Source organism: Lithobates pipiens, unplaced genomic scaffold (assembly GCF_037356315.1).
Source record: "Lithobates pipiens isolate NorthernLeopardFrog02 unplaced genomic scaffold, aLitPip1_a1.2 Scaffold_19, whole genome shotgun sequence".
In the NCBI taxonomy this organism is placed as follows: Eukaryota; Metazoa; Chordata; class Amphibia; order Anura; family Ranidae; genus Lithobates; species Lithobates pipiens.
Window position 1 is genome coordinate 105,879,066 of NW_027507764.1, and position 21,096 is coordinate 105,900,161.

Here is a 21,096-nt window from a genome sequence, read left to right on the forward strand (position 1 = left end):
GTCACCAACATTCTATTGTCAAGTGCCAGGGCCTCAGTTTGCAGTAGAGTCTGGCGCTCCATAGTTGAACGGCAGTGCTTAGACTTTAGATCCACAAGGTGAGAAGCAGAACCTTAACTTGAAACGAAGGTTAGGCCCTGTGTACAGAATGGGATTCGTTGGGCTCCACAGGGATCAATCTAGATACTAACTTGCAGGCCTGTACTCAGCACTGCTTAGGAACATTTTTGGACAGGTTGACTTTTTAAAAGCTCAATTACCAATATAAACATTCTATCGTATATAGAGCACAATTTTACTAGAATTAAAAAATAAAAATCCAGATCCACAATAAAGACACGTGGGGGGTAACGATTTGTTAGAAAATGTTATATTGTGATGAAGATTTTCAAATATTTCCATTTAATAATTCTATGCTTTTTGATTTCTTTCAGTCTGATGATTGACTTGGAGGAAGTGGAAAAGGAGAGAGTAGTAGATGAGGTAGGTCATATATATTGTTGTGTATTGTTTATCATCTTAATTTTGTCTGTTCAGAGCAAAGTGACTGCGTATAGCCCAGCCCACTTCAGCATACAGTAGTACCTTGGATTACGAGTATTAACCGTTCCAGAAGCATGCTTTTAATCCAAAGCACTCGTATATCAAAGCGAGTTTCCCCATAGGAATCAATGGGAACTTGGGTAATTTGTTCCGCAGTGACTGCTGGTGTATGCAGTACTGTATATGTCCAGAGGTGCGGGGGCGCTGGAGACGCTCAGAGACACTTGGCAAACAGAGTGTCTCCGAGCGTCACCGGTACCCCCGCACCTCTGGCCAAATGCGGTACTGCACACCCTAGCAGATTGAATCCTGCTTGTCTTGCGAGACAACTTTCGCAAATCGAGTCAGGATTTAAAAAAACTAGCATATATTGCAAAGTGCTCGTAAACCACATTACTCGCAATTCAAGGTTTTAGTGTATATGCTTATCCAGACATGCTCCTCGACTGCCTCTCTGCACTGCTGGAGTCCTTGTGAATGGGTATGGGAGAGCACATGACCTATCCTAGATGACAGTGTGTAGGCCTAAGGGGGGGGGGGAGGGGGTGCTGGGCAGTAATGATATCCACTTTTTAAATTGACAAAGCATATCTTAAAGCTAGGTTTTTGCTCTCGCTCAGCAATATTTGCAGCAAGCAGTTGGATGGTTGCTGAGTCGGTCACTATTGCCAATACCACGAGGGAGAGCCCTGCTTGAAAACTATATAATATAAATGTGATGTATTCTTTTAGTGGTTCGGTCTGGATGAAGCTACATCTGGGAAACTTCACCTAAAACTCGAGTGGCTTTCCCCAAAGTCCTCCACAGAGAACCTGGACAAGGTATGTACCCACTGATGTATGAAATAGCAAAACATATCTATAATACACACAAATGCATGGTTCTACAGTTATCTCTGATCTGTTGATTATTCTTTAACAAAAATAAACATTTTTGAATGTTAGTCTGCCTATCACATGATCATATACTGTAGGTACTTTTTAATCATTAATTACTTTGATGCAGATTTTTTTTTTTTAATAATGAACTGAGAAAAAAAATGGACAGCTGCACTCCAAAAAGTAGCCTTTATTCGTCAAGAAAAAAAAGTAGCTACGATTAAGCACTGTTTGATTGTGTGAAATGCGTCAAGCTCTTCGGTCCGTTCTGCCATGGCCTGTATTTTTGACGAATAAAGGCTACTTTTTGGAGTGCGGCTGTCCAGAATTGTTCTTATTTCAGTGCTATATGCATTGCAAGCACCTGTGGCTTCTAAACTAGAGGAGAGGTTCATTCCAATTTGATCTAGAGTGGTGATATCCCTTTCCTTTTTTTTTTTTTTTTTGTAATACCATTTACCACAAAATAGCTATTTTTAGAGTTTATTCATTCTATACCTTTTGCTAGACACTATTAGTTGTTTTTTTATCAACCCAGCGGGCTGAACGAAATAAAACTGAAGGGCTTGCGAGGAGCCGCCATACTAACTGTGCAATGTTAAAGTGAAGTTCCACCCAAAAATGGAACTTCCACTTTAACTACTCCTCGCCCCTTTACATGCCACATTTGGCATGTCATTTTTTTTTGGGGGGGGGGGGGCTTCATTAGAAGGGGGACTTCCTGTCCCACTTCCTCCTTCCGCCCAGGGACCGCCAAGGTGACTCCTCCTTTCTCCTTAGTACTTCCTCCCTGTAGTACACGTGACAGGTCCCAGGAGATCGCCTGTCCACTCCTGGAGCGCAGCACAACTTGCGCATGTGCCGTGCATGCCCGGCCGTGACAGCTGTCAGTGCCCAGAGTGGAGGGTGCTGGTGGAGAGGAGGGGGAGAGGAGCGACACCCCGTTGGGCCGCATTGCTGGACCATGGAACAGTTAAGTGTCTGTTTATTAAAAGTCAGCAACTATCCTTTTTGTAGCTGCTGACTTTTAATAAACATAAAAAGCCTGGAACTCCCCTTTAATACAGTGATCTCCCCCGTTGGGCTATTGTATTCCAATATTGGGAAGGCCCCCCTCCGACAGAAACCAGACATTCGGCTGGCTTCTGACGGACCAGCTGCCGCACACATTGAACGAATGATGTCCAGTTTCTAATAAACCGGCCAATGCCAACCGATATTCGGCCCCTGTGTACAGCTCTTAATCCTCCTTCCATACCTCCATTGTGAAAAATATTGCTCCATCTAATTACATTTGTGCTCAATAGTTTAGCCACTTCCTCTCTGCCATAAACATTTAAGTTGAACTCAAGACAAGCTGTTGAAGTACAATATATGTGAACTATTTTACCTGCCAGACTACGCAGGTGAGCTGACTTTTCTCTACTGCAGTTAGGCAGTATAGTCTGGTTACCTCACTGTCGCTAGTTTGTAAAAAATAAAAATAAAAGCGAATATATATATATATATATATATATATATATATATATATATATATATATATATATATATATATATATATATATATATTTATATTGGTCAAAAGGCCCAACTCCAGTCAAAACTTTTTGTTTGTAAAACCTCTGTGAAATTTTTATTGCCATCTGTTTCTCTTAGGGTAGTTAAAGGGCTAGATACCATCACGCTACTATGCCTAAACCACAAGTGAATTACATTACTTTATATTCTCAAGTGTAGGTAGCTGCCAGGATCTGATCTGTGTTTCCACACCAAAAGCTTATTCAAACCAAGAAAGTGCGACGCACTACCTTGTATTCTCATGGTAAAGTAATGTCATCAAATATAAAACCGTGGCCAAAAGTTTTGAGATTGACACAAATATTAATTTTCACAAAGTTTGCTGTCTCAGTTTTTATGATGGCAATTTGCATATATTCCTGATTGTTATGAAGAGTGATCAGATGAATTGCAATTAATAGCAAAGTCCCTCTTTACCATGAAAATAAACCTAATCCCATGAAAAACATTTCCGCTGCATTTGTGAAGAAGGCTTCAGGGCACCCTAGAAAGTCCAACAAGTGGCAGAATCATCTCCTACAGTTGATTCAGCTACAGGATCGGGACACCACCAGTGCAGAGCTTGCTCAGGAATGGCACCAGGCAGGTGTAGTAGATCTGCACGCACAGTGAGGCGAATACTTTTGGAGGATGGCCTGGTGTTACGAAGGGCAGCAAAGAAGCCACTTCTCTCCAGGGAAAACATCAGGGACAGTCTGATAGTCTGTAAAAGGTACAGGGATTGGACTGCTGAGGATTGGGGTAAAGTCATTTTCTCTGATGAATCCCCTTTCCAATTGTTTGGGGAATCCAGAAAAAACCTTGTCCGGAGGAGAAAAGGTGAGCGCTACAATCGGTCCTGTGTCATGCCAACAGTAGAGCATCCTGAGACCGTTCATGTGTGGGGTTGCTTCTCAGCCAAGGGAGTGGGCTCACTCGTAATTTTGCCTAAACAGTTTGGTGATGATCAATGCCTTTTCCAGCATGATGGAGCACCTTGCCATAATGAAAAAGTGATACCTAAGTGGCTTGGGGAACAAAACCATCATTTTGGATCCATGACTAGGAAACGCCCCAGGCCCTAATCCCATTGAGAACTTGTGGTCAACATCTGACAAAAAGATCTAAAAACACTGAAGCAACATACTTTGTGAAAATTTATATCTGTGTCATTCTGAAAACTTTTGGCCACAGCTATAGTGCTATTGCAATAGTGTTGATGTTTGTTTATGGTGTAGACACTAGTGTAATTTTGTCATTTCAAATCTCTTAGTTGTGTTTTACAGACATCAAACAAGAGTCTACATTTGTGTAACCAAGGCTCTCCCATATCTGTATTTTCTGTAGGTTCTGGCAAGCATTAAGGCTGATAAGGATCAAGCAGATGATGGTCTCTCTGCTGCTCTGCTCATTCTGTACCTGGACTCTGCTAGAAATCTGCCTGTAAGTGACTTGGGTTGCTATTGGTCTTAGCAATGGTATTCTCTTCTCCCCGGTGACATATCTCTCAACTACTGTCTGATCAGTTTAGGGAATTTAACAGACTGTTCTCAGAGACCATATTTACTATTCTTGAGATGTGTATAAATTGTTATATTCATTGTTCGCTAAACTGACAGTGCCATTTTACTAAGCGGCTCATCTTAGTGTCTCTCTTCTAAATAGTCCCCATACTCTGTTGATGACAATTTTTCTGGAATCTTGTACGGAGAAGGCTGTCAGAGTAATGGTTTAATCTGGTTTTAAGGACTGAGGAGTCTCCTAGTATTGCATGTCTGCAAATAAGCCTCGTCAAAAAAAAAAAAAAAACATGTTTTGGTAAATGCCATTTATTCCACAAGCATAGAGTATAATTCATGTAAGCATCACACAAAATTTGCAGAACAAGAACACTGACCCATGAACAGTTATGTTTTAGCCTACTGAGGTTCTGGTAATCTTAATGTATGCCACAGAAGTGACTTTACTGAAGTAATACAGTCAGGGAGACTTTTAACCACTTCAAGATTTAGGCCTCATGCACACAGGATGTTTTGCAAATCCTTTTGTTTAAAAGTTTAAATCCATATTTTTTGCTAGAAAATTACTTAAAACCCTCAAACAGTCTTTATTTTATTTTTTATCAGATACCCTAGAGCAGGGATCTGCAATTAGTGGACCTCCAGCTGTTGCAAAAAAACAAGTCCCATGATGCCTCTGCCTTTGGGTGTCATGCTCGTGGCTGTCAGAGTCTTGTTATGCCTCATGGGATTTGTAGTTGTGCAACAGCTGGAGGTCCGCTAATTGCATATCCCTGCCCTAGAGAATAAAATGGTGATCATTGCAATATTTTATGTCACCAAGTATTTGCAGAGCCGTCTTTCAATTGCAAATTTTTTTGTAAAAAATACACTTTAATGAATTATGTTTATAGATTCCATAGAAATAAATCATTTTTGCAAAACAGGAGGATTACCAAAAGAAAAAAAGTTCATATTGCTTTCTTATCATAAGTATTGACAAAAATACAGGCCCACAGTAGAGGATTCATGTAGGCACATATGAGCTGTTTTTGAAATCTAAGCAAATTCTCTTTGAATAGCAAAGAGGGTTCTGGGTAAAAGTGGGTGGGGCATGCACTAACACAGCTGCTGGATAAAAATGGCATTTACCCAGAAGTCTCTTCACCTTTCAAAAAGGGTTCTTTAATTTTTGATGAAGGTAGAATAGCTTTTGTAAGATGAATACACAAGCCTATGGATAGTTGCTTTGCATGCCGCTCACAGGTAGCCTGAAGGCCTTGCATATTACAGTATCTGTGAAACATGAGGTGGAAAAACAGATTACCATCATTTTTGTTTGATTTTCTACTGATCTTCTCTTTCCTCTGCATTATGCATCATTGGCTGTCATTCATGTTTGATTAATTTTCCTTTACTTATTTTTCATTTATTACGCTCACAAATTTTTCACTTGAGAACAATCTATTTTTCCAGAGCTTTACATTGTATCGTTTGTTCCTGGTCTGCTAAATTCATTGTTATTGTCAGAATTTCCACGTTACATGTATTGTATGTTTGCTCACATGCTTATTTTATAATTTATCATTTTCTTTTGTCATTTTGTTTTTGCTTTGCTTTGGTCATTCTTTGCTTCATTGCATCATTCTTGCCTTCCAAGAGTATCTACGAGGGGAACTTGGGTTGTGGCTACTTAAAAGAGCGGAGAGCTTCTGGACTGATCTTTTGTGAAAACACTTCTTCCCTGTATAGAACTTTATTTGTGAGTTTCTGGGTGACGGCTGCTGAGTGCTGCAATAGACATGCATGTGTGGCTACAGTGCATGTTTTTCAGCATGTCCTCAACACTAGTTCCAACACCATTTAGAAATGACTGTGACTCAAACAATGGTAATCCCAGTAAATACCAGCTTGTAATATAAAGCTACATCAGCCTTAGACTTAGTTCTCAAGCCTACAGTATGTTGGTAACAATCGTCCTGCAGGTTTAAGTGCATTCACAGCTAATGTAAAAGGAGTCCATAAATTTGACGTGCATTTATTTTTCTTTTTCAAGTGTATCCGAAACCAAGAATAATGATGTAATATATCATTTCTTACCAGTCCTTAGATATGGTGGCTGCATTCTTTTTCTGTTTTTAAGGCTAATTGCTTTGATTGATGCAAGTACAAGAAATACTTGTTGATCCTGCCAGAAACCCAATGTGCATGTAAGTTCCTGTGCACTGAACTGACATTTTTATGTTATCAGCTTTCCCAGTTCTTTTCTGTGACCTACAAAACACTCCTCTCTGTTTTGCAGTGGAGGATGTGTTGGTAATCCAAAGCAGGGGAGCAGTTTAAAGCAGACTTCCATCCAAAAGTGGAACTTTCGCTTTAAGCACTCTTTGCCCTCTGACATGCCACATTTGGCATGTCATTTTTTTGCAGGCGAGTGGGTACCTAGTTTAGAGTGGGACTTCCTGTCCCACTTCCTCCTTCCTGTTCTTGGCTGCCTGGCCGGCGGCTCCTCTCGCCCCCTAGGTGGCCGATCCTTCTCTGCAATCTCCTGGGATACGTCACAGGTCCCAGAAGATTGCCTAGCCACTAGCAGAGCGCAGCGTGACCCGCACATGCGCAGGTGTGAAGCCGAAAGCCGTCAGAGAAGGGTGCCCACAGTTGTTATGAAGGCAAACTGCGGAGAGGAGCGAGTACCCTGGGACAGGTGAGTGTCTGTTTATTAGAAGTCAGCAGCTACACTTTTTGTAGCTGCTGACTTATAATAAAATAAAAAACGCGTGGAACTTCGATTTAAGGTCACAGCTGCTTTCGCAAAAAAAAACCCAGTAAGATGAGGGAGAATTGTTACCCTCGGACAGGAAGTGTGTTACCAGCATGATTGCTGGTTGAAAAAAAAAAAGAAAACAAATGCATCTACCACATTTAAATACTGATAAGATGCAGCTTATTACATTTTTGTTTTGTGAGCTAAAATAGGATTAATTTTCAGTGAAGCCCATGCTTTCATTCTTTCTTGGATGCCAATGGGCTGAACTGGTTCAAGCTGGTCAAATTTCTCAGCTGGCCCCTGATTTGCCAGCTTTGTGCTAGAACTTCTGCAATAAAAAATTATCTTCCATTTTGTAGTGGTTTAGAGAGGTGTTTGAAGGAGATGGCTGCCTTGCAAACACTTCAATTGGGATCCTCAATACTTCAGTGCCTTTTTTCCTCCACTTCAAGGGGCATCGGGCCCCTTTAAATCCAACCCTCCATCCAAAAAACTGCCTTTATGCTCCATTCTTCTAGGTTATGCAATTAGAAGAAAGACAAAATCTACATGCTTTACCTTTTGAAAAATATATATATTTTTTTTAAACCCACTCTTTATACAGTTCATTCACAGTTAATGTATATTAATGTACTACTTAAAGACCGCTCAAAGACAACTGCCGGTGTTCCCACAAGCCATTTAAACACCATGCTCCCAAGGTTTCCTACCCTGCATGCTGATGTCACACAAAGGCTCTGGCCCAATGTGTTTCATCACCCAGGGGAAAGTTGTGTCCTGGTGACGAAATGCATTTAAGGTGGAGCCTTTGGATGACATCAGCATGCAGTGTACAGAACCCGGAAGTGCGGCATCTGAATAGCCAATTGGAACACCAGGAGTTGTCTTTACGCTGCCATTTAGTAGTGTGTTAATGGACTTTTAAATGTGAGTGCAATGTATGAAGAGTGGTTTTAAATAAAAGTGTTCTTTATAAGGTGAAGCACTTTGTAGCCTTTTATCTTTGTTCTAACATCATAACCTGGAGGAACGGAAGATACTTGTATAACTTCAGTGCCTCTGCTATGAGTTTGAGGGATGAATTGTTTCTTAGTACCTGAAGCTACGTAGGTCAGTGAGGGCCAGTTTTAAACTCATTTGCTGCTTCCTAAGAATGTTATTTGAATGTCCATAGCCTGGTCACAGGTTCACTATGAGGCTTCTCTCCAACCAGTTCATGTTCTACATTAGTTTAGATGTACTTCATCATTTTCAAGTTACATATATGGTACTTACCTTGTACATATGGCCTTGTAACATGGCAATGTGTCACTAATTTCTCATTTATTTTTTTAAGATTAATTTTTCCTCTGTTGCACATTACAGTGATGTCCTCTTCTCTGTTTAATTTGCATTTGTTGGACACCATCTCTCCTGCTGTCTTTGTTGTGTCTTGTGTTGTTATACCTGTTGTTCTTGTCCCTTCCTGTGGTTAACCTGCAAGAGCACCGTCATAGCATGGTTTATTAACCCTACGTGTGTTCATTTTTCCCCATTATAAGAATAATCCATTAGAAATTAACCAGGATGGTATGAAGAAGTCTACCGTTGACAAAGCTAAAAAGGTAACCATCACAGTTTAATCTATCAGATTCTAAACATGGAATCCAACAGCTTATGTATAACAGAAATAAAAGAACGCACAAGATTGGCTTGACTTGTACAGACTGCCTCAACATGGCAGTTTATATTTTAAAGTGTGCCAGTCACCTGCATGCAGGGAAGCAGCCAATATGCACAATACAGTACAGGTACTCACTTAACGACCAGGTCCTTAAACAAATTGGTTGTTAAATGAGGAGCCAAAAGTAATCAATATTTTAAGTATTCTTAACTACTGTACTGTATTGTGGAAAAAAAGATATAAACACAAAACTCCAGCTTAATAACGTTATTTTAATTTGCATAAGTACAGAACACAAACGGAAATCTGTACTGTACTGTACAATACAATGATGTATAGCGGGTCGTTCGGGTGGGGAGAGCTGATCGTAAGTTCCGAGTGGTCATTAAACAGGCAAGTTGTTAACGAGGATTATCTGTATATCCATTTATGTGCATTGAAACATCATGTACTTTGGCCCATGTTCATCAGGGAAGAATGTCATTATTTTCCCTTTTTGCGTGTCCGTTGCAATATGGGATTGTGTAAGAAGATTGCTAGAGACCAGTGCTTCCATATGCCACAGTGTTGTCATTTGTCCAGGCTTAGTGGACGGATACACGGATTAATTCCTATATCTGCACAGCAGTCTTGTATACTACATTTTCCTGAGAGCTTCACTTTGGACATTAAAAGATCTTTTTGCAGTCCTATTAAAGTAGGCATGAGGCTAAAAGGGTAAGAATGGTAGATTCTGTCCTTGTTTCTTCTGGTTATGAATATTTAATCTATTTGGGAAATGTGGCTTTTAAGCCTTATTTGAGTCTTGTTCACCTCTGTTTGTACGTCACAATGGCATGGTTGGGAGGTCAGATCCTGGGGAAGTTTTCTTTCATAATTCCCTTCACAGAGATGTAACTAGAGATCTCACAATGGTCCCTCCACCAAATCCACACTATGTGGTTGATTTACTAAAGGAAAATAGACTGTGCAGTTTGCAGTTGCCCTCTGCAAGTGCAGTTGCTCCAAATCTTAGTAAATGAGGTAAAGCTTCACTTTGCAAAGAGTACCTAATCACGTGCAAGGGAAATTTAAAAAAAAAAAACATAATTTTTCTTGGCACATGATTGGATAATGGAAGTCAGCAGAGCTTCTGCTCATTTACTAAGCTTTGGAGAAACTGCATTTGCAGAGTGCAGTCTTTTTCTCTTTAGTAAATCACCCCCTATATGTCACATAAGTTGCAGCCATTTTTTTTTTTTATTCTTTTATATATATTTTTTTTGTTAGAAATCGACTTTAGAATATTCAAAAATACAAATAGATAACAATATAACAATAACACTTGAATAAGGAAAATGAAAGTGAACATCCCATTTGAATATAAAGATTGAAAGGGTAAGTTCACCTTCTTCTTTTATTTTTTTGCTAAATGCCAGCTCCCCTATGTACCAATATAGAATTAATGTACTTATTTTGCAAAATGGCTTTCCATTAATTATACACCTGCTTACCTAACTCTCTTGATAGCGGTTTAAAAACACTGCTCAATTACTTCTGCCTTACTTCCTGGTCAGACTTTAGGTCATGACACAGGAAGGAGTTGAGGAATTGAGCATTGTTTATAAACGGCTATGAAGAGAGAGGTAAACCTGTGTAGAATTCATGGAAAGCTGTTTAATTTTTACAAAATAAGTACATTGATGCTATATTGGTACATAGGTGAGCTGGGATTTAGAAAAAATAAAATAAAGGTGAACTTAGCCTTTAACTCCCACATTAATTAGAACAAAAGCTGCCATAACTACATGCATTTCACCTTATGTATTTTCTGTGGTTGAAGACTGTTTTATTTTATTTTTTATCAAAATTTAATAACGGTCTAAATAAACTGCCAACCATGCATACCACTGACCGTCGCACACATTTTGTTATTGATTTTATTTTTAAATGTGACATTACATTTCCCATCTGTGCTGATCCATTGGCATCTATCTATACTTGTTGCCCTGTACACTTTAATGACAACAGTGTGACTGACGCCGAGCCTTCCTTCAAAATAAACCTCCTGGCACTGCCATTGTTGCATACAAAATTAATCGGCGGGGCTCAACACCACGCTTCCAAAGCACATTGGTCCTCATGTATAAAGTGTTTAACTGAAGAATAATATCTATTTCTTCGCTAGTAACCAACCTTCTTGTCTTTTACTTCTTGGTAGAACAGAATGCTTAGGAGAGAGACTGATTATTTGGAACAATTTCAAAATGTAGATCATTCTATAGCTATATACTTCATACGTAAGGACCATTTTAAGCTTTATTGGTAAAAACCTCAAAGGTCGCACCTACCTTTCTACTCGTCTCCTTTGCCTTATAGCAACAAATATCAAATGCACATTGAAGAAGTCCTCTCGCTTCTTTTATTAAGTGTTGTGTTCATCAGGGAGCGAAATATATGTAGTATTTTGTCCCATCTTCTTATGTACTGTTAAGGCTAGCTGTGAGGTTGGACAGGGCATCCCTACTCTCTCCATGACTGTCCGAAAAAGTAGCTAGCAAGGATGACTGCTTTGATAGATAGACATTACTTTTCTCCATCTCTAAGCACTTGCCCACTTACCTGCAACATTTTAGCTGACAAGTTTCCCTGCATTCCATGTGAAATGCTTATCTTGGGTAAGTGCTTGAAGATGGTGAAAAGCACCATTAGTCAAAGCTGCCATGTCCTTGCTAGCTGCTTGTTGGACGACTGTTGAGGGAGGAGGGGTGCCCTGTCCAAGTACACAGCTAGCTTTAGCCAGCACATAGGAAGATGGGATAAAGTACTACATGCACTTTTTCCCTTGGGGAATGGAGCACAATAAGAAAACTGAAACTTCTTTAATAATCAAGTAGTCAGGTAACTACAAAGAAAATATTCTTGGCTCTGTGCAAAAATTGAAATATCACTGCATATATAACAGGGAAAGACAATGGCATTTATTTGCTAAAGGAGTAGAAACTATTTGCTTTGCATAGTAAATGTCCGCAGACCCTAATGAGCCTTTGTTCAAAGATGTGTAACCACCCAATCAAGCTTTAGTAAAAGTCCTATAATCTCTGTCGCACATGATTGGGTATTCAAAGTCAACTCGGGTTCACCTTAATTACTAGCAGTAATTGGCACTGCTTCTTTAGTAAATCAACCTCAGCAGAACACAGTCTAGTCTAGATCTGGATTTTGTATCTATTTCAGTTGCTCTCACTTGTGAAATGAGGCTCTTAGTGCCCCTTGGCTTGGATAGTTCAATTTCCCGGTTGTGTGTTTTGAACAGTAATCTAGCCCCCAATCAGTCGCTGTAGAAAATAACATACATTGGCTTCCTTTAGGCACCTTTCACATGATAGGCCCGCTTGGATCCGCCGGTCCGTTTTTTCAGGCGGATCCAAGGGGGCCACCCATTGACTTGTATAGGCAGGCGGATATCAGCGGATAAGTGTCCACTGACACCCACCGGCAATCCGATAAGATCCACCCAAAACAGACGTATGGCGATACGTTCGCTATCCGTTCATGGGATCGGATGAAAACGGACAGGCGGATCCGTTTTCGTCTGATCTCCCATAGAGGACAGCGGAGCTCTGACAGGTCCATCCCTGCACAGTGAGCGGAGACGGACCTGTCACCCACTGGCTCAGCGGGGATCAACGGAGCGATCTTCTGCTGAGCTGGCGAAGTCCGCTGAGCAGATCTGCCCTATGTGAATGGGGCCTTTACAGTGAAACAGTGTCACTTAAAACAAGCAACTTCCCTAATCTTCTTTTTTTTTCTCTGCCTTATTTACTCCCATATTTTCTTTTCATGAAATGTACAATTTTGCCCCTTTATGCTCTGTACATTTTAATTTCTGCATCATATAATATTTTTCCCAGTGTTAACATGCATGAGCTTGCTAATGTTTAATTTACTTTAATTTGTTGTGTTCCTATGGCCAACAGTAATATATTTAATTATTTTTTCCCAAGAAGCACTCTGTAGTGTCCTTCACGTAATAATGTCATTTTATTAATGTTTTGGTACGTGTGCTGTTGATTTTGTAACAAGTGTCAGTAAAAAAATCTTGAGGACCAAATGTGTTTTACTATATGCTGTTCGGTTCTGTCCACAGTCAGGAAAGAAGATTGGCAGCACGCCTAATCCCTTTGTGCTATTTTCTCTGGGCCACAATGTACAGGAGAGTAAGGTGAGTAAGTGATGCTCAGATGTTGTATTACTGTTATGTGTTCTGCAGCAATTTACAGAGAACGCACACAATCGCATGCACTGGGGATGTTCTAATCTGATCTCTATACTATGGCAGGTTGTGTCATTAGAAATCTGTGTCAGGCAAAACTTAAAAAAAGTTCTCCTCTCACCTACTGACCTAAAATCAAGATGGCTTCATCACCTAGTACAGTGATGGCGAACGCTGGCACCCTAGATGTTTTTGAACTACGTTTCCCTTGATGCTCAACTACACTGCAGAGTTCATGAGCATCATGGGAAATGTAGTTCCAAAACATCTGGGGTGCCAAGGTTCACTATCACTGGAATAGTATGTAACAAGGACACTGGTGTAGGGAATTGACTGCAGCCAAAATATGTTTTTAGTTTTGAATAGTGGACAGGTATTATCGCCTAGGCTAGTAGATATAGGGCGCTCTGGGAGAACTAACCAACAAGCATTGAACCACAATATGGAGAGAAAACAGGCCGATGGTCCTGGAAAAGCACTTCAGCAGCACTCCAAAAAGAGGGAAGCAACTCTCTGGTAAGGACAAAACGGAAGGCGCTTCTAAGTACAGTAACATCGGGATATTTATTGCCTCAAACATAACCACTTCAGCCCCCGAAAGATTTTCCCCCGTTAATAACCAGGCCATTTTTTGCGATGCAGCACTGCATTCCTTTCGCTGACAATTGCACGGTCGTGCAACGCTGTACCCAAATGAAATTGATGTCCTTTTTTTTCCCCCACAAATAGAGCTTTCTTTTGGTGGTATTTGGTCACCTCTGCAGTTTTTATTTTTTGTGCTATAAAAAAAAAAATGTAAATTTTGAAAAATAACAATATTTTTTATTTTCTGCTATAAAACATACCCAATAAAAAAAATGTAAATCTAATTTCTTCATCAATTGAGGCCAATATGTATTCTACATATTTTTGGTAAAAAAAAACAATAAGTTTATGTTGATTGGTTTGCGCAAAAGTTATAATGTCTGCAAAAAAGGTGATAGATTTATGGCCTTTTTATTTATTTATTTTTACTGGTAATGTCGGCAATCAGTCATTTTTAGCGGGACTGCGACATTGCGGTGGTCAGATCAGACACCTAACTGACGTTTTTGACACTTTTTTGGGAACCAGTGACATTATTACAGTGATCAGTGCTAAAAATATGCACTGACATTGTACTAATGACACTGCTAGGGGAGGGGTTAACATCAGGGGTGATCAAAGGGTTATCTGTGTTCACTGGGTGTGTTTATTACCTGTATGGGGGATGGACTGCCTGGGATAACACTGAGATCCGTCTTCCTGCATAGCAGAAACACAAGATTTTAGTGTAATCCCCTGTCAGAACAGAGATCTGCCTTGTTTACTTTGGCAGATCCCTGTTCTGTCTCTGCGTGGAACGATTGCAGGCAGCTGGCGGACATCTAGTCTGCAGGACCCGCTGATTGGCTCCTCCGCTGGCCAATCAGGGCACGTGCGCCCACGGCAGCTAGTGCACGAATTGCCATAGCAGTACAGCGATTTGTGCAGCCGAGTCACCTTGCCGCAGTATAACTGCGGCGGGTGGTCGGCAAGTGGTTAAAAACACTTACTAGAAACAAAAGATATACCACATCTGTGTCCAGTGGGCTCTGCCCCAGAAGGGTATCATATGGTTCTCCACTGCTGGCTAGCTGGGGTCCCCCATTTGGCGATGTCGCCCATGTTGAGAAACCCTTCTGGACCCCTTCTGTGGGACAGCCCCACAAAAGATGGATAAGGGATCCTACAGGATGCCCACACCTGTCACAGCAGGGGTTATCTCTCCGACCAATAGTATTTCAAGATTTGAAGGTTCTGTATACCCTGTGCAGGATGAATATCTGATTCAATCTGTTAGAGGGAGACCTGTTGAAGAGAATGCAAAATCTCATCTAGCAACTCTTCATTGCCATCATTGTCTACATCGTTTTGCCCTATTTAAAAGAACAGGAATTTGGGGGAAAACTTCCACTTCCGGTCTATTAGGTGTCAGAGTAATTTTGTAAACCTCCCTCACTCTATCTAAAGCTATTTTTTTTTCACTGAAGTTGGGCTCTAAAGGAGAAGATGCCTAGCAAGATATGTTAATCTCCAAATAGAGGTCTGTGTCAAATTCCATTTAAATAAATTCTAATATAAAATATAGAGAGACTCCAATGCTTAGAGGTACACTTCAATGATGGTAATTATAATACTTCATTATCCCATTCCCTCCCAGTTCAAAGGGGGAAACAGATGCCAATACTTGCCAATTTCCACTATATTCTAAAATGAATCACCAAATCCCAAGAAACGTGATAATAACAGTGACGCTTTCTCATAGCTAGCATCTATTGGCCAATGCTACAGATCAGCCCTTTTATATGGTGTATAATAATGCCAAAATAGTTAAATTCTATGGAGAAAGAGGGAAAATGGCGCCTGTATTTCATGAGGCTCTTAATGCTTATACTAGACCTCCTAGATTTTCCCATCTTATTGGAATACACTTTCTAATATTTTGTTTAGTGATATTTTGAATATTGTGTAGCACTACCCTCATAAGGGCTGCTGGAAGATGACTATCCCAGACCTTGTAAACCTCCCGTCACCTCTGATGCCCTGGGTTCAGACATACAGTAATACCTCGGATTGCGAGTAGCGTGGTTTACAAGCCTTTCGCAATACGAGCTATTCTTTTTTTTTTTTTTTTTTTAAATCCTGACTCAGTTTGCAAGTGTTGTCTCGCAAGACGAGCAGGATTCAAGCCTCTGGGGTATGCAGCACTGCATTGGGCCAGAGGTGCGGGGGCACCAGTGACACTCTGAGCCACTTAGAGACACTCGGAAACACTTTGTTCCAGAGTGTCTCCGAGTGCATCTGAGCGGTCTCCGGTGCCCCCCCCCCCCGCCTCTAGCCACATGCGGTACTGCATATACTAGCAGTGCCACTGGAAAGAATTATCTGAGTTTCCATTGACTCCTATAGGGAAACTCGCTATATATGATATACGAGTGCTTTGTATTACAAGCATTCTTCTGGAACTAATTATGCTCGTAATCCAAGGTACCACTGTAATTTAGATATGGATGAGCGACTTTGGGGTGGAGGAACTGGACTGCCAGCTAGTCCTTCTCATTCACATCAGTGCTTGACCTCACATATGTGCTTCTGGAAGAATGGTCAAACATTCCCATGGGTACACTAAACCTTGTAGACAGCCTTCCCAGAAGAGTTGAAGCTGTTATAGCTGCAAAGGGTGATCAAATCATTATTGAACCCTGTGGACTAAGACTGGCATGCCATTAAATTTCATGTGCGTGTAAATCCAGGTGTTCCAATACTTTTGGTAATATAGTGTAAATTGTGAAATAATTTTATCAAAAAATTGTTCACGAATTCTAAATAGTGAGAAATATTCCTAGTCTTCTCTGTATATTAGACCCCTTTCACGCTGGAGGCGTTTTTCAGGCGCTTTAACGCTAAAAATAGCGCCTGTAAAGCACCTGAAAAAAGCCTCGGATGCGATCCCAGTGTGAAAACCCGAGTGCTTTCACACTGAGGTGCTGCGCTGGCAGGGTGTCAGAAAAAGTCCTGCCAGCTGCTTCTTTGCAGCGCTGTAGGAGTGGTGAATACACAGCTCCTACACTGCTCCTGCCTATTGAAAACAATGGGGCAGCACCGCCATACCGCCAGCAAAGCGCCGATGCAGCGGCATTTTGCGGATGGATTTAACCCTTTTTCGGCCGCTAGCGGGGGCTAAAACGGCCCGCTAGCAGCCGAATATCGGTGCTAAAACAACGGTAAAGTGTTGCTTTACCACCGACGCCCGGGGCAGCTCAACGTGAAAGGCCTCTTATAGGTAAACCCTCTGAGAACCACCACACAATCAAACATGCTTTTCTTGAGTCGGCCACACACATGGGCATTTACTAAAACTAGATTAGACAGAATCTAGTGGAGCTGTGCATGGTAACATCAGCTTGTTCAGTAAGGTCCCTTTCAGTGCTCATCCGCCCCGTGGATATCCGCTTGCCCAGCGGGGATCACCGGAGCGATCTCCGCTGAGCAGGCAGAGGACAGGTCCGTCTCTGCACACTGCGCAGGGACAGACCTGTCACATCGCCGCTCTCCCCTATGGGAGATCGGGTGACGGCGGACCGCAGTGTCCGTCATCTGATCCGATGACGGATGGAAAAATAGCTTTTTCCTCTGTCAAACTTTTTCGGATCGGAGCGGCTCGGATGTCAGCGGACATGTCACTGCTGACATCCGACGCTCCTTAGACCTCTACGGAGCATCCGTTCAGGTCCGCCTGAAAAACTGACAGGCGGACCTGAACGGATCGTCTGTGTGAAAGGGGCCTTAGGCCTCTTTCACACGAACGATCCGTTCAGGTCCACCTGTCAGGTTTTTTTTTAGACGGACCTAAACGGATGCTCCATAGACCTCTTTGGAATATCGGATGTGAGCGGGGACATTTCCACTGACATCCGACCCGCTCTGATCTGAAAAAGTGTGACAGAGAAAAAACCTACTTTTCCTTCCATCATCGGATCGGGTTCTGACAGACTCTGCGGTCCGTCATCATCCGATCTCCCATAGGGGAGAGCGGAGCTCTGACAGGTCTGTCCCTGCGCAGTGTACAGAGACAGACCTGGCATCTTCCTGTTCAGCGGGGATCAATGGAGCGATCCCCCGCTGAGCAAGCGGATCTTCACGGGGCGGATCCGTCCCGCGTGAAAGCGCCCTTAAGCTTTGGAAATGAAAGGTGGAAGCTGTATGGTTGCTTCAGAACAGACATTGCTAATTTTATTTCTTTGTATTAGTCAAGACTGTTGCTCTGGGAATTCTATTCCTAGGCTTAGAGATTAAATATAAATCAAGCATTACAGGTGTCTTCTAGAATAAAAGACAACTTCAAGCTGATGCTCTACTAAAAGAGTTCATTTTAGAGGCAGTACTTCTCACGGTATCCTTTGTGTCTACAATATACATTTTAGGTAGAGCAACGTGTTATCCTGTCTACAGGTAAGTAAGGAACAAACCAGCTGTTTGCCTTCATCCACCACATCCTCTTGTGTGTTTGAGAGGCCAGGATCTTACAGCCACTTGTTCTTATTAGATTTTGTTTATACAGTTTCAATTTGTTTTTTGTTTTGTTCGATTGTATTGGAAACCACACACATTTTATTTCAGGTACTTATATAGCCATTCACATCAGTCCCTACCCTCAAGGAGCTTACAATCTAAGGTCCCTAACTCGCATACATACATACACATACTAAGGCCAATTTAGACAGGATCTAATTAACATGTCTTTGGATTGTGGGAGGAAACCGGAGTACCCAGAGGAAACCCACGCAGGCACAGGGAGAACATGCAAACTCCAGGCAGGTAATGTCATGGTTGGGATTTGAACCAGCAACCCTTTCGCCGCCAGGTGAAAGTGCTAACCGCTACACCATTGTGCCACCCACACACATTAAGATTTGTGTAAAATGGCACCTTGACCTGGCAGATTATACAATGTGATTGTAACGGGGTATATTTTAGGATCACAGTCTGTTGTACATGGTCTTTCAAGCAGTATACCGCATGGGTAAAAAAAAAAGGGGGAACCTACATGCCTGCTGGCACTGGAGGGGGGGAGGAAACAAATGAGCGGAGGTTCCATTTTTGGGTGGAACTCCTCTTTCACTCTTTCCTGTGAAGACTAATGTTTAGGGAAGCCACACTGAGAAAGCAGGAGCCAATGGGGAGCACAGGTCCACCCCTCTCTACTGCTTTGCTACAAAACTGAGGTGTGTTGATAATAGGAGGGACTGTCCTGGGCTGACCTACAGGTTTTTTGTATGCTCATTCCTCCTGTAGGTGGCAAAATAACCTAAAGGTAATATATGACCTGTGTCTCTCAGTCAACTCCTAGAAAATAATTATACGGTGATATAAAAAAAAGTAATTTTTTTTTTTAAACTTGTCTTTATTCAACAGGTCAAATACAAGACCGTCGAGCCAGTATGGGAACAGACATTCACTTTCTTTGTCCACAATCCTAAAAGACAAGACCTAGAAGTTGAGGTAAAGTTGCTTTTTGTATAATTTTTTTTTATAGTTGGCCGTGAATGTTACATTGCAAATTACTCCCCTCCTAAGGTATTTATGCAATTTAGTAAGAGTTGAAGTTTGCAGCACAATCTACTGGAACAGAATGATTAATGGTTGGGTTTGAGTTAAACCTTTTATTTCAGAGCATATGGACAGAAGTTAGAAAATATTACCTGTGAATTTAAAGTAGGTGTAAACCCTTAACGGATGACCTTCAGCTTGCTAAAGCATTGTGTATTGTATATCATTTGTGTAACTTTTTCTCTCTTTGCTTTATATATCTCCAATCAGATTGAAACTTTCAGGCATGTTTGAGTCTGATTGATGACTATCAGAATCTTGTAGTATTGACAGTGAGACATCAGATTTTCAGTCATTTAGAGACAACAAGCAACATACAGTAAAGGGGTTTGGGACTACCTGTCCTGTATTTCAATCAGATATGCAAAAGGTAAAACTGACAGATGGGAGTTGAGTGGAGGGGGTGTTGTACTCTGCACTTATGTCTCATTAAAAAAAAATGAAGGAGCAATTACTGTATTTGCTGGCGTATAAGACTACCTTTTACACTTAAAAAAAAATGCCCAAAAATTGGGGGTCGTCTTATACGCCGGGTATACAGGTATACAATGCCAATCGTTGAGCCAATCCCGGCGAGCGATGTATTCTATTAATGAATATAGAGCCTGCTTGGATTGGAGTAACAACCACTGCCAATCCGAGCAGGCTACATAGAGTAGCCTGCTCAGATTGGCTTTGAGAGAGAGAGAGAGAGGCAAGGGCTGATGATGCTACAGCCTCTGCCAATCCAAGCAGGTGTTGTATTCATTAAAATAATACACCGCTCACCATACTTCCCTGGGTAAATCCATTCACTGATCTCCTACTACTATACATCCTGCTTTTTGCCTTTGAGGTCCCAGGCACCCAAGAGGGACAGGTAAATCTGGGACATATGACAGGGGGGTTATTAAATGCATTTTGGTGGACAATTCCCATAGAATGTAACCCAAAAGTGGTATAGGTTTGGTTAGTGAAAAATTCTACTTTCCAGAGTTGTGGCATTCAATAGATCTCTGTTTGTGTTATTATTGTTTGATTTACTTTATGACATAACACAGCATGGCGGATGAGTAGTTGGCATTCTTGCTTTGTGTTTTTTAATCGTTCTAATGTTTTTTTAAAATGGTGTTGCCTCAGAAGGGGGGTAGTCTTATACCACGAGTATTGCCCAAAACCTATGTTTTCACTTGAAAAATAGGGGGTCGTCTTATACGCCCAGTCGTCTTATACGCCGGCAAATACGGGTATTCTGACCATGTCCTTTTCCACATTGTGTCTGTGTGGAGTTGGGCATCTTCATAAAGGGAGGGGTTTTCGTTCTAATGTCAGTGCTGCCTCCCTAATAAAAAAAAAAATGGATTCCCCTATCCACATAAGTAAGGGGGTAGAGAAATATCCCCATTATGCTTTTGTGTTCTGACAACGAGAACTCCTCTGCTGTCAGAGTACGCTGATCAGTGCTGCAGCCAATTGGGCACTGATGGAATGAAAGTTTTCTAACAGTCCCGTTTGAGAGAAGCCAATCATTAGATTGACTTCTATTGAGCCAAAACAGCCTCAGACAGATAGAAATTTGGCTAGTCCAAGCTGAGCTGGCCGAGTTTCTATATGTCTATGGCCAGCTCAAGAAGCTGCCGAGAGATGGAAGACAAAACAAATGCACAGAATAGATAAAGCAGAAGCAGAACGATTATTGCACTTTCGGTCCTTATTTACTGCTTTCTCTCCAGCAAGGAGAACAAGTGAGCTAGACGTTATTGATATCACCATAGCGCACCCA

General features: G+C 41.4%; 1 protein-coding gene across 3 annotated transcripts in view; it reads left to right on the forward strand.

Annotated features, from left to right (window-relative positions):
* The window catches only part of ESYT2 (extended synaptotagmin 2), a 209,245-nt gene that overhangs the window by 148,359 nt on the left and 39,790 nt on the right, over positions 1 to 21,096 (forward strand). Inside the window, exons 11-16 of one of the 3 annotated variants that reach the window (XM_077491138.1) lie at positions 435 to 483; positions 1,276 to 1,365; positions 4,327 to 4,422; positions 6,139 to 6,240; positions 13,038 to 13,112; positions 19,140 to 19,226. In XM_077491138.1, coding sequence (XP_077347264.1) covers positions 435 to 483; positions 1,276 to 1,365; positions 4,327 to 4,422; positions 6,139 to 6,240; positions 13,038 to 13,112; positions 19,140 to 19,226 — 499 coding nt within the window. Of the gene's footprint in view, positions 1 to 434; positions 484 to 1,275; positions 1,366 to 4,326; positions 4,423 to 6,138; positions 6,241 to 8,786; positions 8,850 to 13,037; positions 13,113 to 19,139; positions 19,227 to 21,096 lie in introns of all 3 variants that reach the window. The other 2 variants (XM_077491139.1, XM_077491140.1) reach the window with 2 other exon arrangements.